At 36.3% G+C, this 16,104-nt stretch overlaps 1 protein-coding gene across 2 annotated transcripts in view; it reads left to right on the forward strand.

The window, feature by feature from the left end:
- Positions 1-7,280: 7,280 nt before the first annotated feature.
- hbs1l (HBS1-like translational GTPase) overlaps positions 7,281-16,104 on the forward strand; it is a 45,178-nt gene continuing 36,354 nt past the window's right edge. The window contains exons 1-5 of one of the 2 annotated variants that reach the window (XM_088933129.1): positions 7,281-7,458; positions 7,984-8,049; positions 9,406-9,540; positions 9,672-9,866; positions 10,908-14,174. In XM_088933129.1, the coding sequence (XP_088789255.1) occupies positions 7,416-7,458; positions 7,984-8,049; positions 9,406-9,540; positions 9,672-9,866; positions 10,908-12,274 (1,806 nt within the window). In that variant the 5' untranslated portion in view covers positions 7,281-7,415 and the 3' untranslated portion in view covers positions 12,275-14,174. Of the gene's footprint in view, positions 7,459-7,983; positions 8,050-9,405; positions 9,541-9,671; positions 9,867-10,907; positions 14,175-16,104 lie in introns of those variants that run through there. The other variant, XM_088933121.1, reaches the window with a different exon arrangement.

Below are 16,104 nucleotides of genomic sequence, written 5' to 3' on the forward strand. Positions count from 1 at the left end.
AATTTTGGTCTCACTGATATGGTACTGAAGGCAAATTGAAAAGGGCTACATAGAGATCTACAGTAATACAATACAGTTTGGCATTTTATGCTCGTAAAAGGTTTGTTAATGAAAAATAATTTTTTCATATTGAATTGCTGATCTATTCATTTTGATTTTTGTAATTGCTGCTTTGAGGAGAATATGTACTGTTCTTTACTTGGCTCAATTCACCAGCTGTCTTTTCCTCAGCAAATCTAGGTGGATGACTGATTAAAGTGATAAAACAGAAGTGTATCTTTAAGAAAGGCTTTCTTGTGAAGCTTGTATTCAGAATTACTCAAGTAGTATTTCCTTCTGAAGTGCCTCTGAGATTATTTTATTTTCTTCAGGTACTGTATATCTGGCATGCATGCAAATCAAACTGACAAATGATTGCAAAGTGGAAAGATGGCTTGTATTTCTTTGACTCCCAGGTGTGTGCCTCACAGTGTTTTAAATAACCTTCACTCTTGTTGTGTAACTCGTTTATTTATTGTTTTTTTTTAAACTGTGCTTCTGTAACTAATGGCAACGGAAAAACTGATGTCACTCTATACTTAAGCCTTCATGTTTTAAATAAATGCGCCATGGCTTCTGACCTTTACTGCCAGGGGTTAAACTGTATGTAAGCAGCAAGTAAGGTTACTAAGACTTTGTCTGAGGTTTTTTTAATTTTATTTTTCAAAAGAGTTGTTTTAAACTCTAAAGATTTTCCATATACCATTGCCCTTTAACTAGGCTCAACAAGTGAGTTGTGTTGAGCACGTAGAGTATTCAGAAACACCAGGCTGAATAACACCCACCAGAAGGGTAGTAGGAAAACAGGTGATAAGCAAAACAGCTTTATAATAGAAGGATGCATTTGTTGATTTACCCAGGAAATGGGGTATGCAAAAATGATATACACAGTGTATATATAAAGATAAATGCACCAAAACAGGCAAACCTTTTTTAGAAAGTTTTTAAATACATGCACTAGTCCAGGAAGCACAGCACAATCAGGTACATCAAGGCAACCATCAAACTCAAAACGCTTGTTTTTTCTTATCTAAAGATTCACTTTAAATACAACGCAGACTCCATTTAAAATAAGATCTACTGTACTGTAGTTACCTGAACTCCCCGTCACTCAAGAGAAAATGTTTTAGAACCTTCCAATAGATTTAAACCAGTTCTTGCTGTACATGACTTTTTGTGGTTCCTAAGTTCAATGAAGTTTTGAAACAATTTTTGGTTTAAATAATTCGTCTTTTAATCTGAAAAATATTTTGCAACCAGTTGGGTTAAAGTCATTCATACGTGGTCTTTAGAAGGCACTGGCTTTAACAGGTGCATTCCATCCAAGCTTTCAGTTTAATTTACAGCTTATTTGTTTTCCTAAACTTAACAAATTAAGCAGTGTTCCCCCATGCTGAACAATTAGTTCTATGAAAATGGCCCATAGCCCATAGGACTGTACCCCCCCCCACACACACACATACACACTCCTGGTACTATCTCTGGGATAAATTGTACAAAGGATAAAATACATAAACAAGATTTTTGGCTTGATTTATTTTTTGTTCCAGTTGTTACTGTTAACATAGCCCTGTGATACAAATTTTTTAAAAGTAACATGGTCCCTAAATTAGGATACTCAAAGGGATGCATTTATTTTCAAAGCACAATGAGTGCTCCTATTCTGAAAACTTATTTTGAGGCAGATATTTAGAAATGATCTTTACATGATTCATATTTACTACTACCTATTTATTTGGCTGATGTTTTTATTGCAATGTTACTTACATACTTAAGGTACTTGTCTAACCTTGCTCAAGAGTACCACAGCAATTCACCACCTGCAATTTAAACCCACAACCTTACAGCTGCAAGTCCAGAGTCTTAACTGCTACTCAACACTGTTATCTTAATGCTGTTAATATAAAATATTTGTAATTTAATAGTTTATAATTTTCCACATTTTTTGAAAAGCTGATGTACTGTTGAGTCTATGTGCAGTATGCACAGGACTCGTTTGGACCTTGGGGGAAGTATTAAATGCATTCAGGTAATGAGGCAGTTACATCAACTACAGGAAGCTGACTATAGCTTGACTGGAAGGAAGACCAGGATAGATACTACACTACTCAAGGAACAGGGGTTCCACACCCTAATCTAAACAGACCTAGAAAGAGACAAAAGCCCTAGAGGGACATATCTTTTTTGTGTTTTCATGGCACATAAACTCTTAATTAAGCTATAAAGTGAAACTGAGATCGGAAGGCAGTGATCCTCACTCCTGGTCCCGAAGAGCCATAGACCTGCAGGAACCACAACTCAACAATGTTTAAAGACCTGAAAACAGTTATGATCAAGACCAATTATTCAGTCAATGATTCAATGATGTTTAAATTAAAGTAGAATGGAAACTAGAAATCCCCTTGTTTGTCTGAGACATAGGAGTGATGACAATTGTGTCAGGTATTGATTGCACTTCTTATGATCTGTAGCCAACAACCTATTAATATAGTTAGTGTACACCTAGCAGGCTCAAAAGGTCCCTTATACGCATGTTAGTGTAATGGAGTTCTTCTCAGCCTGTTGTAAAGACATAATCCCCCAGAAACATAGACAGTATAGAATTCTCCCTCAATTGAGGACAAGGCCTCTTAGTGTAGAAGAGTTTGTTGCCGTTTAGGGACTGGCACTATGTAGCCCTGAGCCTACAAGCAGCCATGATCAAATCCCTGAAGGGCCAGAGCCGAGATCACATCGGTGCCATGACTGCCTTTTTGTGGAAGGTTTTACTTCTAGCCTTTGAAGGTGTTGAGTGTAAATGAAATCATCAATTAGTCAAAAAACAAAATGTTGTATCAATCAGTGTTCTAAAGCAGGTGGTAATTATTTCCACAGCATAAAATGGAAACACCTTGCAGGGCAGTCAAAATGAGTTTTTATTTTTAATTCACCTGTAACTGGATATATTCAGTTATATTCAAAACACTAATGCATTCAAAATCTCTGTAGAGATTTGTAAGTACTGAAGGGGTTTGACTAGAAGAACCAGAATCCTGCAAACGCCTTTGAGAAGATCAACATTTTCTTTATTTTGCCTATTGAATATGGAGGTATTCTTGACTGTCCGTTAGACTGCACACATCTTTCTTACGCAACTGCATATTAAGTGCTGAGAAAGCGTGGGTGGCTGAAACCTCGCAGGGACCTGTGACATGGCTGACAAAATGTATAACATTTCCAGGAACCTTGCCTTTTGCATCAATCAAAACCACTGCTAACAACAGTGGAGATTAGCCATGGGATACTCATCCCACTTCCAAGTAGATGCTGGTGATTTTGTTTTGTTTTTATTGAGCCAACCGTTTGACCATAGTTAGTGACTCAGTCTTAAGTCTAAATGCCACTGGTATGGCATACTGTACCTTACACACCTTAAATATTGAGGACTTACATGAACATAGAACCCAGAAGAGACTCGATAAAAGTTGGCAAGATATTTTTTTCTGTAGCTAGTGCACCGACATTTTTTGAATAGACAAGATGTAGGTAAATTCATTAAACTAGTTCAGGTGGGCAGCTGCATCAGCATGCATAGTCTACAAAGGAACAAGTAATAAGTTTATTCCATGCTGAAAAGAGAAGAGAGAAAACACATGGTTTCAGCTGTGAAGCCATCGTCAGGTGCTCACACCTCTTCTCTTTTCAGCATGGAATAAACCTATTACTAATTCATTAAACTATTTAACATTTCTCATCAACGGGGTTGATTAACATGTGATCTACAGTGAACGTTACAGGTTTGTCGTGTGCGTCACCACTGTTGCAAGCAATAAAATAATCTGCGATGCCTGCTTTGCACCAGACTGCAGTTGCTATATTGTGAGATTCTGGCTCATTCCTCTTGCAGAACCTAGCAAGCATTTGCCTAATCACTAGTCTCTGGGCCCAAGATCCAGACCATCACATGAATATTTAGTGGAGGTCAAGTCTGGCAGGTAGGGCATCCATAAAATTACTGTCACATTTTTTCTTGTCTGAAAGCCATTGGTACACAAGAAGCATGAGGACATGTGTTGTTCTGCTGGAATGTTGTCATGTTACAATGTCACATGGAAGGCCAGCGAGACAGGGGTCTCAGGACTGGCTCAGTGTAGTGCCATGCACTCCGGTTGCCATCAGTCACTGCAGGTAGAATTCTTTAGGGATATTGTTTAGCTGTACCATCCTGCCAAGTTAAAAATTGGTGGCCCTGAATGCCCCAAAACCAATTTTAAAGCATTAACAAATTTGACGAAGCATAACACAGTCACTTTATCAAAAGTACACCAAAAACATTCAGTCATAATCCAAAATCTGCATACTTCAAATTTTTATACATAACTATCATACATAGAACTATCAATTTCATGTTTTCCCTTGCAACAAGAAGTAAAAGAAAAGGAAGAATAAGAATATAACAAAACTTTGTTTAGGTGGTGCCGAGATTCAACCTTCATAAGAAATGGAAGTAAATGCTCTGTCAACAGTTCACAAAGACTTAACAGTTATGAAGTCAATGACAGGCCTACATTATAGAAAAGCTTTATGATATGGAACTATTGTGATGTACTGTATATATTTGAGATACTCTTGTTTGAGGATTGTACTAATTAATTTTAGCACAGTGTGGGTATTTCAGATTTCTCATTTTTTCTGCAATTTGCAAAGTAAACTATTCACCTTTTCAAGAAAATGAGTGGAGTTAGGAAATACCACATACAACCTTCAAAGAATAAATGCTTTAAAATATTAGTATACCACATACTGCTGTATGGCTGCTGTACAGAAGTATAAGAAAATAGTATGTATATATATGTTATGAGCATCAACAATTTACTAAAAGCCTCCATTAGTGTGTTCTACTATTATAGTAGCTTTGTTAATAATACAGCTTAGTTTGAGAAGAAACTAGAGTTTCTCATTTTGAAATCTGAAATTCGTATTGATTAGAATCTTCAGAAATGTGCTTGCAGTCCATTTGAATTGTTGTAGTAGCACTTACCACTAATATTTCAAATATAAAAGTAATTGTCAAGTTTATCATATTGTGAAAGCCATTAAGTGCAGTGAAAGAACTGAAAATCTTTTATAACATCCTTAAGAAGAATCTTCCTATAATCTTCTTTTAGACAGAAAAATAAATACTTCTGAATATACATACAGTATGTGGGATTTTATTTGAAATGTATATTTTATGTGACAGAAATTCTAAAATTCTGGATTGAGATTAGGGTACAAACATTATGATTTCAAGCCTATTTCTACACAGATTTAATAAAAAATTTTTTTGCCAAGTTCAAATTTCCCTTCTAATTTCGATGAAAAAATAATAATGTTTTATCTGTTTAACAAGGCAACAAAGCAGAGCTTCAGAGGTTTCTGATTTTTTCTTTCAATGACATTGAACAAAGGAAGAAAGTGAAAAAGTTACATCTGTAAATTTGCTTGCAGCATTCAGCACACCTGTCCACAAAAAGGTGTCTCATCTGCTGTGGATGCTGCTTATAAAAATGTTTATTTGAAAACAGTCAGGTCATTGCTCCACTGACATCGACATGCCCAGCTGCTATGTGAATGGACACTTAGCCCTTGGCCTTTCTCAGTGCAAGTAAAAATAACTATTTTCTCAAAACAATGTCTATATAAGCTGTGTCACATACTGTAAATGTTGCTGGCTCTTCAGCTTCACCAGTTCAGAGAGGGACTGTTCAAAATGTTTAGAAGAAACTAAAGAAGTAAGCACAGGCAAACTATTTAACACCTTTAAGTAATACTAATTTTCTGCCTTACTGTATAGATTGAAACTGTAGGTTATTTTAGGAGGAAACGTAATTTTTCACTTATGACAATTTCTTTCCTCCTGCGACTTTTGTGTCTGTAAAACCTACTGTACTTTATGGTATATCAATCTAAGCTGACTGTCCAGCTGGTTTACTTACTGTAAGTAATTCAATTAAAACCAGAACATGAGAGAATAGGCTATCACAGAGAAAGAACTGCATTATCAAACTCCTTACAGGGTCTGTGACCCTGGTCCCTGATAGCCACAGTCTCTTCTGGTGTTCACTCACAGCAGAGTTCTTACTGACTTATTTGGACTGAACCTTCTCTTAACCACTAGAAGTTGTTATTGTTCCAGATCTCCCCTTGTCAGCTACTTCAATTCACTTCTAAAACTTTTGAGACTACGGATGACTAGGACCTGCATCCTGAATGGTTCTCACTTCCATGTTTCCCAAGTTATACTTGGCCTGTTAGTATGTAAAACAGCTTCGTCTCCGGTGTTTTGAAGTGCTTTTTAATATTTTTCATTACACCTTTGAAACAATCAATAAAAATTACAGTCTGACTTTCCAAAGATTGTAGAAGAGAACCAAACTGGATTTAGCTGTTTGAAAGAAATTTAGCTGTGCTGAATATAGTCACAAACTCTGGATTGTGAGTTTATGCTCCCTTTCAAACAAAGGGTTAAGAAGAGCTGAGTCAGACAATACAAAACACACTCAACCTGTGCCCGAGTAACCTACAGGAAACCCCAAATATGCGCCTCTTCTACATTTTCAAAAGGATGTTTTTCCCTACCACAAGTGATTGATCAGCTTGTGCAGCTTGCTGTTGTCATAACCTTGTAAAAATGTTAACAGCAGGTGAAACAGTTATTAACCTTCATGAACTGTTCAGGACATAACAACACGTTTAGCACATTTTAAAAGGGCAAATTGTACCTGCATATTTGTCCTCTTTTGTTATGACTTAAAAGTCTCAGCCACAGATTGTTTGGTTTCATAAATTACACAACATGACACCCCCTTGCCTCCTCCCCCACTAACATATGTCATGAGAAAGTAAAAGTAAGAACAAAATAGAAAGAGCCCTTTTGCATCTTAAGAAAATTAACAAGTTTCTCAAAATGCTAACATGCTTGTCTTTTCCAGTTTAAGTATTTTCTTTTTCTTTTTGGAGTACAGTGGATCAATAGTTTGGAATGTTTCAGTTTATGATCGCAGCAGTATTGAATTCAGAATTCCACTTTCATTGTGTTACAGACCCAAATATTTACTAAAGATGGACTGTAACATGTCAATTTAGGTGAGCAGGTGTAGGACTATTTCTTGAAATAACTAACTTAATTTCACTTCGGTGCGTCTCAATGGTTAACTCGGCACAGGCAGAAAAACGGAGCTGGAGCGGAGCGCTGCAGTGCGCTTGCTTGGAGAATGCGCAGTGAGACGTCGGTGGAGACAAACATGGCGGCTGGAAAATGAAACGAAGTAGCTACGGTTACATTGCTGATTTATCACCAACAGTGCGGTTTTATCCTTAACCACCTATAAAGAGGCGAAGGGAAAGAATCCAAAATGTCTCGACACAGAAATGTCCGAGGCTATAACTACGACGAAGGTAGACGCTCTTCCAGGTTGACTGTAAGATTGTGATATTCCCTTGTCAGGAAAATGGAAGTGCTGTCGTGTCCCTTCCACAGGCTGGGCACAGGCCAACGCTTTAGTCAGAAAGTTTTACAACATACGAGCTAGCGGATACATAAAAATAGCTGTAGTTATTCTATAAAAGCGCTTTTGTGTACGAATTTGCGAATGGAATGAAACTGAATCTTTCCTTCGAAAAGCAAAACAAGATGTACTTCATGTGGTTTTACATTTCCCCCATTCGTCCTGGCCTCCTCCTCGTTTCAAATTAACACTACTGATAGTTTAGGACACCCCTGTGCGTTAGTCATTATTGAACATTATAGAACCTCTGTAGCTTTATGTAAATTGTTTTGGTGTTGAGGTGCTTTTAGTAGTTAACACAATTTGTGTCATTAGACTTAACTGTTAATTCCAAATACCTACCTGTGTGCAACGACAGATAATACATAGTGTACCATGTTTAGATATTTTCACAGCTACAGGTTTGTATACACAGATTTTGAAGATGATGATCTATATGGGCAGTCCGTGGACGATGACTACTGCATTTCCCCTGCTACAGGTTTGTGGGATGCGTTTCTTATGTGCCTGAACCTGAATTCTAAAGTTTTCTGACTAAAGATTTTGCTGATTTAATTAGATGGTTTTCTAGTGGTCTAAGCACTGTATTTGTTGAACATGTACCTCATTGAAGATGTGGACGTTTCTGCAACTTCTGTTATTTTCAGTTTGAAAGCTAATCAAATGGTTAGATATAAAACTTAAATTAAGCGGATGAAAAATCTGCATATTTTGTTCTGTAATGTTTTGAACGTTGGCTTTTATCTTGTGTAGTATGAACTACACATGATGGATGCCCATGGATAACTGAAACTATTTCTTATTAGTTTAGCTTTAACATAATTGCATTGTTTGTGGTAAGACTTGGTGATGTTTCAGATGTTTAGGGTTTTTATTACTTTTCATTTTTAAATTATTTCTTGGCAGTAAATATGGATTGTTAAAAGCTGGATATTCTGCATTTTTATGATTCTACACATGATCTTGTAATAAAACATGCAAGTGTCTTCTTTGCATACTTATTGAACTTTAACAAGAAACTACAGTTTTGAATAAAGTCATATTTTGGTGTGGCAGGTTTATCAGTATTAAACTAAAGTCAAATGAACAGAAGCATTCTGGGATGATCTGAGCTAGTAGATGAGTGTGCAATGTCTATATATTTCATTGGTCAAAGCCATTTGTAATATCTTGCATCTCTCTAGTTACTTAGCCAATTTATTAAAATGTGTGTTTGCCTGGTAGGATTATCCATTCACAATGGAATAATGTGGCAGTGGGTTTGTAAGTGGTTTGGTATTTGACTCCTGTTGGCATCAGTTGTAGCTGAACACCATTAAAAAACACAGTTGACTCAAACGTGTGACGTCTGTGTTAAAGCTACCTGTCCACAGTAAGTTTTTACCTTCAGATGCTTAGTGTTATTTGTAAATAATCTTTTTGGCTCTTTCAGCCAGGTTTTAAATCATTTTTGGACAACTAGTGTGATTTGTCCAGAGTATCCTTGAGAGTAAATACATTCAACAAAGTAAATCAATTTAGTGCATTTTGGGAGAAATGAAGAGGCAATTTTTGGAAAAGGGACAGATGATTTGCATGTTTAAGGATGCTAAGTGACCTATTGAATTGTGGCGACTCATGTATGTTGATGTTTACTGTCTTAATGTTTTGAATTTTTTTGTTGCCAGTATAGTTACAAAACAATCCTCCACCATGGAATGAGGCAGCTTGACTTCTTGTGTTACAGTTTTCTGTAGATGAAATGATGGCGCATGCGTAAGGCGGCAAATTCTGGATGATATAATAGTGAGATTTTGTGCATCTCCCCCCTTAATATCCCAGTGTGCTTGTTTTGCAGCTGCCCAGTTCATCTACTCCCGACATGAGAAGCAGGCAGCCTATGCAGAGCCCCTGGAGGAGGAGTATGGGGCCGAAGAGGAAATGCCTGTCTCTCCCAGTCCGAACCATCACAAACTCGACACTCTTTCTCAAGGTACAACACAAATCTGATTTTAACAGATGTGACATTAATTTGATCACGCTATCAGTTTGCAAGTCATATAACATTTTCTTGATGTTGATGAAAGGCGATCAGCAGTTCCCTCAGACACTTCTTGTTTTCAGGGCAGCTGTACTCCTGCCTTGATCAGATGCGAACAGTGCTTGGCGATTCCATCCCTGATCCTGTGTTGGTAGAAGCTGCACTCAGCTGCCAGTTTGACCCACAGAAGGCTCTGGACTTAGTGCTTTCTGGGGAAAGCAAGAAGGCACCAGCAAGAAATCAGCAAGACAGTGTGTCTGCTGTGAAAACTGACAGAGGTATGTTTCTATTGTCTTAATTCGTTCTGTTGTTTATTCAGCAAGCAAAATACATTTCTTTGCGCGTGTGTCACACCTTAGATTTTCTCATGACTTCGAAACCCCCAGTCAATTGGTGTGTGCAATTCTGAATAAGCGGTCAGAGCAGCAAAAAGTTTTTTCTACTATCTGAGACTTTCATTAAATTGCATTTCAGAGCACTGTTGCTTCAGTGTTTCCAACAAAGTAAGGAATAACTAAATATTTACACAGGTATTGTAGTTAAAACCCTGTTTAAATATTGATAGTAATTAGGAACTGTTTATTCACTGAATAATATTCCCTCATTATTGAAGAACGCTTACCTGTAATGACTTGAGAATTAATTTGAGAACATGAGAAGTTCATTTTCTCAAATGGTTTAAAATAGATATGTTGTACACGTCAGTGGTAGTCAAAGACTATAGAAGAATTACTTGTTGCTTTTAGAGTTTTAATTTAACAGGACTTCCTAAATACAGTACCATCTTAGAAGAAGCATTTTAGTGTAGTAAATTGTATTTTAGTTGCACAAAAGTTAAATATTCAAAATACCACTCAGGCTAATTCATTTGTAATATACTTTTTCAAGAATAAACATAATGGACCTCCTCCCTCCATTTTACTATAATTTGATACTACACAACACAATAATATAATAAGACTGTTCCCTGCTTCTGCTGACAAACATACACTTACAACTTAACTTTTACTATATGATTAAATCCATTGTTATAGTTCTTATTTTATGCTGAATGTTTTTGTAGTCACCCTTCACAAACTAGATCATTTTGAATAGGTAAACATACTGTGCAGAATTACCATGCATCAGATCCGCACTTTTTATTTGAAAAATGATTTTTAAGTGTGAATCAGATGTTGTCAGACATGTTTTTAATAAAATGCCCTTTTTTGTTTTTTTCCTTCTTGCATGTTTTGCTCAATCCTAAACGTGTTGCCTCATTGTCATCTTTGTGGACACTTTGTGGACATTTTGGATGTTTTTGGCTATCGTAAGGTAAGGAGCCTTATTTTGTTCTTCAGATACTGGAATTTCTAAGAATAATAGACAGACAACAGCCAGTTTAAATCTAAGTAACCTATTAGTCCAGCCTCAGGTTGAGTCAAGCAACCTACTTTTTAAAAACCTTACGGTGGAGTCTGGCCATGACGAAGCTTTGAGTTCTTGCCAGGGTAATTTACTAAACCTGCCTTTGCAAAGGAAGAGTTCTTCCACAGTAGATAACTTAGAGAAAATCAGTCTGTCGCAACTAATTGCAGAACATGAGAAGAAAAGTCAAGGATGTTCAGGTTTAAGTAATCTGACCTTAACAAACACTAGTGCAGCACCTGAAAGAAGCGAGTCTGGCTTGTTCAAGCTGTCGTCCTTGCAGAACATCCCATGTGGTTTTTCAGTCTCTACTGTAACTGAAGGTTCCCAGAGTACTGCTTCTTTAAGTGGTGTAAGTAGTCTGGCTGATTTAAACCCTACACTTCCTAGGGAGTGTCCCCTCTCTACATCTTTGGGCAGTTTATCACTCTCGGCAATACAAGAGTCCAAGCCTGAGGCTTTCAGCAGTCTCCACTCTGTTCTGCAGAGCAGCCCTTTAGACATTTATAGTGGAAGTGGCAGCAGTACAGTGAAGCATGTGGGAAGCCCTTCCTTGGCAGACCTCATACAAGAGCATAAAAACAGCAGTCCGACTCTTTATAACTCCCTTCCTGATATCCAGAGCAAGCCAGAAGAAAGCAGTGTACCTTTGTCATTGGGAAATGTGTCACTGTCACATTTAGCTTCTGAACATGGTATCTCAATGGATTCTGCGTCAAAGGTGGCAACTTTGTCTTCACTTACGTCAGCTGAAATTACAAAATGCAAGGGAGAAAACGTCTCTCAACATAACTTGAGCCACAGCAGTGTTCTGAGTAAACAGAAATCGCCATTACCATGTAACAGATCAAAAGTGCTTATATTACAGCCTATTTCTGCACAAGACATGAATATAGATTTGAGTGTGCTCATCCAGCAACCACCTGAATCCAGCTTGGCAGCTATTTCATCAACAAAATTAAAAGATGGGAAGCTAACATGCTTTGAGGACAAATATTTGTCGATTTCTTACAAGACTCAGCTTTGGGGAGGCTCCAAGTCTACTGTGTTTGCCGAACCTTCAGTATTTGCTTTGACTTTGTCTGCTCAGTTCCCTTGTAAGAACTTAAGGAAAAAAACAGTCTGCACCCATAGAGCCTTCTTATACAGCAAACAGATGCAGTCAGTGAAAAGGAAAGTCCAGGGACCTTTGTTTGATATAATTCCTTTTGATTTTCAAACACCTTCTCCAGATGACATTGTAAAAGCTAATCAGAAGAAGGCTTTTATGCGAGATTAACTCAAATGTGGATACTTAGTTACATTTTGTATATGAAGTTAAGGGATTGCCCTTTTAGTTGAAACATTCCCTTTTAGGGAATGTTAATTTTTTTTTAAACGAATTATTGTTTTATTCCAATGATTTAGCAACATTCTTATGTTTTTAAATCTAAAAATTATACAATATTTTTGTAATACTTGAAGTAATTCAGCTATGTTTTATGAGTTTGTACTAGTTGCTTTCAGATTGTGCCTCAACGAACATTGAGAATTTAGACGAATCTCAGGACATTTCCTAGTTTCTTAAATTTGCATTTTTGATACTACAAATCAGTAAACATGAATTTGACAGGAGTGCAGTTTGACTCTTCTTAATTATAATTTGGAAGTGGCAGTCCCTTTCTTTTAATATGTAAAACCATGTATTTCGTTCTGTAAGTTTAGTCTTCAAAAACAATTTATCTGAACTTTTAACTAGACCAACAAGGTTTAAAGTAGGATGTTGTTGTTGCCTTTTTTGAAAGTTATGGTAAATTATAGCTGCAAATATATAGCTAAGATATTGAGAAGATACACTGTTTTTTTTGCACTCTTCAGTATTATGTTTCATCACTCTGAATGTGGGATACAAAGTAGTTTGATAATGTAATGTGACATATGATTCCCTTATAGTAGTAAACTAATTGGAGCAGAACCCTGCAAGCTTTCTGAGGTAAATTCATGTTCCATTACTATTGTGCCATAGCCACAAGGACATATTGGTTATCATTTCTAAGTTAATGAGTGGAGCCATATCTAGTAGCTGAGATTTTCCATTATATGTTTGGGATTGTATATCCATCAACACAACCCTTAATTGGATTCCAGAAACAAAAAAGTGTGTTAAATTGAAGGGATCTTAGGACAACATTAAGATCCCTTACTTTCCCAGCAGCTTCTAGTTTTAGTGGCATGATTTGGGGAAAGCAGAGGCTTTTGCATGAACACATATTCAACGTAAAATATTGCTCATTATAGTATTAAGATTTTTTTTAATGTTCATTCATTATCAATGTGAAAAATCATTTGGAAAAGAATGACACAAGTTAAACATCAGTCACTGTTGGTTCTAAAACTTCACCTGGTTCTAAAACTGAAATCTAGTTCTACTCTTTCAACTGCTTTCCTGGGAGGGTATAGCCTGCATTTGCCAGTCTTGGCTGTATGTGAACTGTCAAACTTACCTTGACCTGTTTAAGTTGAAGTGACAACAATCTTTTGGATGCATAGGATGGTAGAAATTGCTCCTGTAGGATGAGGAAAGTTTTAACTAATACATTTTTTAAATGATACATGGTTCATACATTACCAGAAGCATTAAAAATGACAATGTTCTAAAGAATTGTTGGCAAGTTAAAAAAATGCATACCACATTTCGCAGAGCTTAAAAGAAAGAGGACACACGAGACAGGTGCATATTGGAAATAATGAACAGTTGAGGCACAATTTTGGTTTACCACTATGAGCCGAGGCATTTAAGTTGTGAAGAGTTCAGGGACACCTGGAGTGTTTCCCATACATAAAAGCCCAAAGCAATGTATTACAGGATTCTAAATTTATTTTAATGAGGTTTGTAATGTAAATATTGTACCATTCTTTCATCACAACATAAAGAGGAAAAAAAGTATTTTTGTATATAGCTCTTTTACATGTGTTAAAGTTATGTTCTTTTAAGAAAAAATTCTGATTAAACTATTTAGTCTTTTTTTTCCATTAAAAGTGTCTTTTCAAACGTTTCTAGAAATGTACATACATTTTAAGCACATTTTTTTAAAGGAATGTAAAGGTTTTGAATTTTGGGGATTTTGAGGTGTGTGCTGTACATTTTTGTTTGATGTAACAAAGCCTGAGAGAAAACATTGAAATAAATTTTGGAGCCAGACTTGTTTACTTCCAATGTGTGAAGTTGTATTTTGCAGTTCTCATACCCATGTAATGGTGATAGAAATCTCACGTTGACCAATTTTTTTTTTATTCTTCACAGTTTGTGTTGTACCGTGCCATTATTTGACCTGTGTTATTTTACTGCAGGTTTCTAAATAGGCCACACTGATTTCAGGTTAAGTGAGGCAGTAATGAAGTGTGATTCAGAAGCAGGAGCTATATCTTTCTTTTGCAGAGAGGGTTTTGTTTTTATCATTGTCCAGACATGTTGCCAATTATCCAGTGATTTGTGTGCTTCTTTTTCTAATGCATACATTGAAGGGCACGATGTGTTATTATCTTGTGCTTCAGTTGTTTAGGATAATTGCTTAATTAATTCATTTTAAATCTGTAGTCCTTTCTGCTCTCCTAAGGTAGGCTGAACATGCACTTTGGACACATGAGTAATACTATAAATGCAAATAGGCTGTCCAGCATGCGATAAGGAGAACTTTGAAATAACTTTTTGAGAAAAATCTTAGAACAAAAAGGTCTGACTTTAAATACAGACATGGTTGTGGATCAAAAAGAAGTATCTGAATTTAACCCATTGTTACCTTACATTATGGTATTTACACTTTGTAGCTTATGTTTAATTCTGTACTTACCTGGACAATTTTTAAAGATGCAAAAACTAAATTAAATGCATCTGAAATATCAAGCTGTGCAATTTTCATCATCTTCATCTTTGACCACCGTTTGGGTGTGCTCCAAATTCCTAGGCCGTATTTTACAGTATGCATAAGGTCCAAAAGTCAACATAGCTAATTGAATCTCTGCATGATACCGAAATGTGTGGGCTTTTACAGGAAGTGGTGAAGTTCACAGAAAATATGTCAGCATTGCAGTGTTCTCTGCACCACCCGATTATTTTTTTAACACCACCTACATAGGAAAAAGTGAAGCACTCCAGGGTTTGATATGTTCAATGAGTAAATTAATTACGTTTTATCTTGCAGATGATTTTCAAGTGTGTTATCTTACATGGGCACACACTTTACATGTATTTATCATTTTTATCAGTTAATACATCATGATGTGCTGTAGTTCAGAATGGTTATACTACATGTACAAAGGACTACTATACTGTTGTTAAGCGTCACAGACAAATTAGTCTATTGTGGTATTTCAAGGCTTCAGTGTTTAAGTAAAGCAAATTTATTGCAGTTTTAGGAAAAAGAGTGGAAGGCATTTAATTGTGAGACCTTTGTTGGACACCACAACTGTTTTGGAAGTAATCAACTATATAGGATACCTATAGCTGCAGACATGGTCATTCAGTGGATGTAAAGGTTGTAAAGAATTTCTTATAGATTTAAATGACTGTTGATTGCTATTATTCCTGATGTCCTGCAACTTTGCTGAATGTGGGTTGTGTAGTTTTAGCTGTCATTGTCACATGATCCTACACAATCTTGTACTCCCACTGTTGTATTAGCCTTAAAAGTAATATAACACTGTAGGAACAGCAGTGTGCATTAACTGCCAGTTTCTCAGGAGCAGCTGAAGAATAATCCTAATTCATGGAGTTTGAGGCATTTCAGTTTTTTTAACACAATAAAGGTTTTCTCTTCTTCTCTATTGTAAGAGTATTAACATTCAATATGTTGAGCACTGTTATCTTAAGAGTTAGCCCTGGCTTTTATTTGGGAGCTCAGAAGTACTCCCGTTGAGTAACTTTGTTTTTAATGTCTAAAGGCAGAACAGTATATTTTTATACAGTTCTTTGCAAATGTATTCCATATAACTCTTGTGCAGTTTTCACATTTTGGTGTTTCAAAGCTTGCAGCCATGACACTTTTGAAGTAGCAATTAACATTTGTTATATACACAATCTACTCCACATATTTGAATCATAAAACAAAAATAAAGTCAATAATATGAAAG

Source organism: Atractosteus spatula, chromosome 2 (genome assembly GCF_055471065.1).
Source record: "Atractosteus spatula isolate fAtrSpa1 chromosome 2, fAtrSpa1.hap1, whole genome shotgun sequence".
Classification (NCBI taxonomy): Eukaryota; Metazoa; Chordata; class Actinopteri; order Semionotiformes; family Lepisosteidae; genus Atractosteus; species Atractosteus spatula.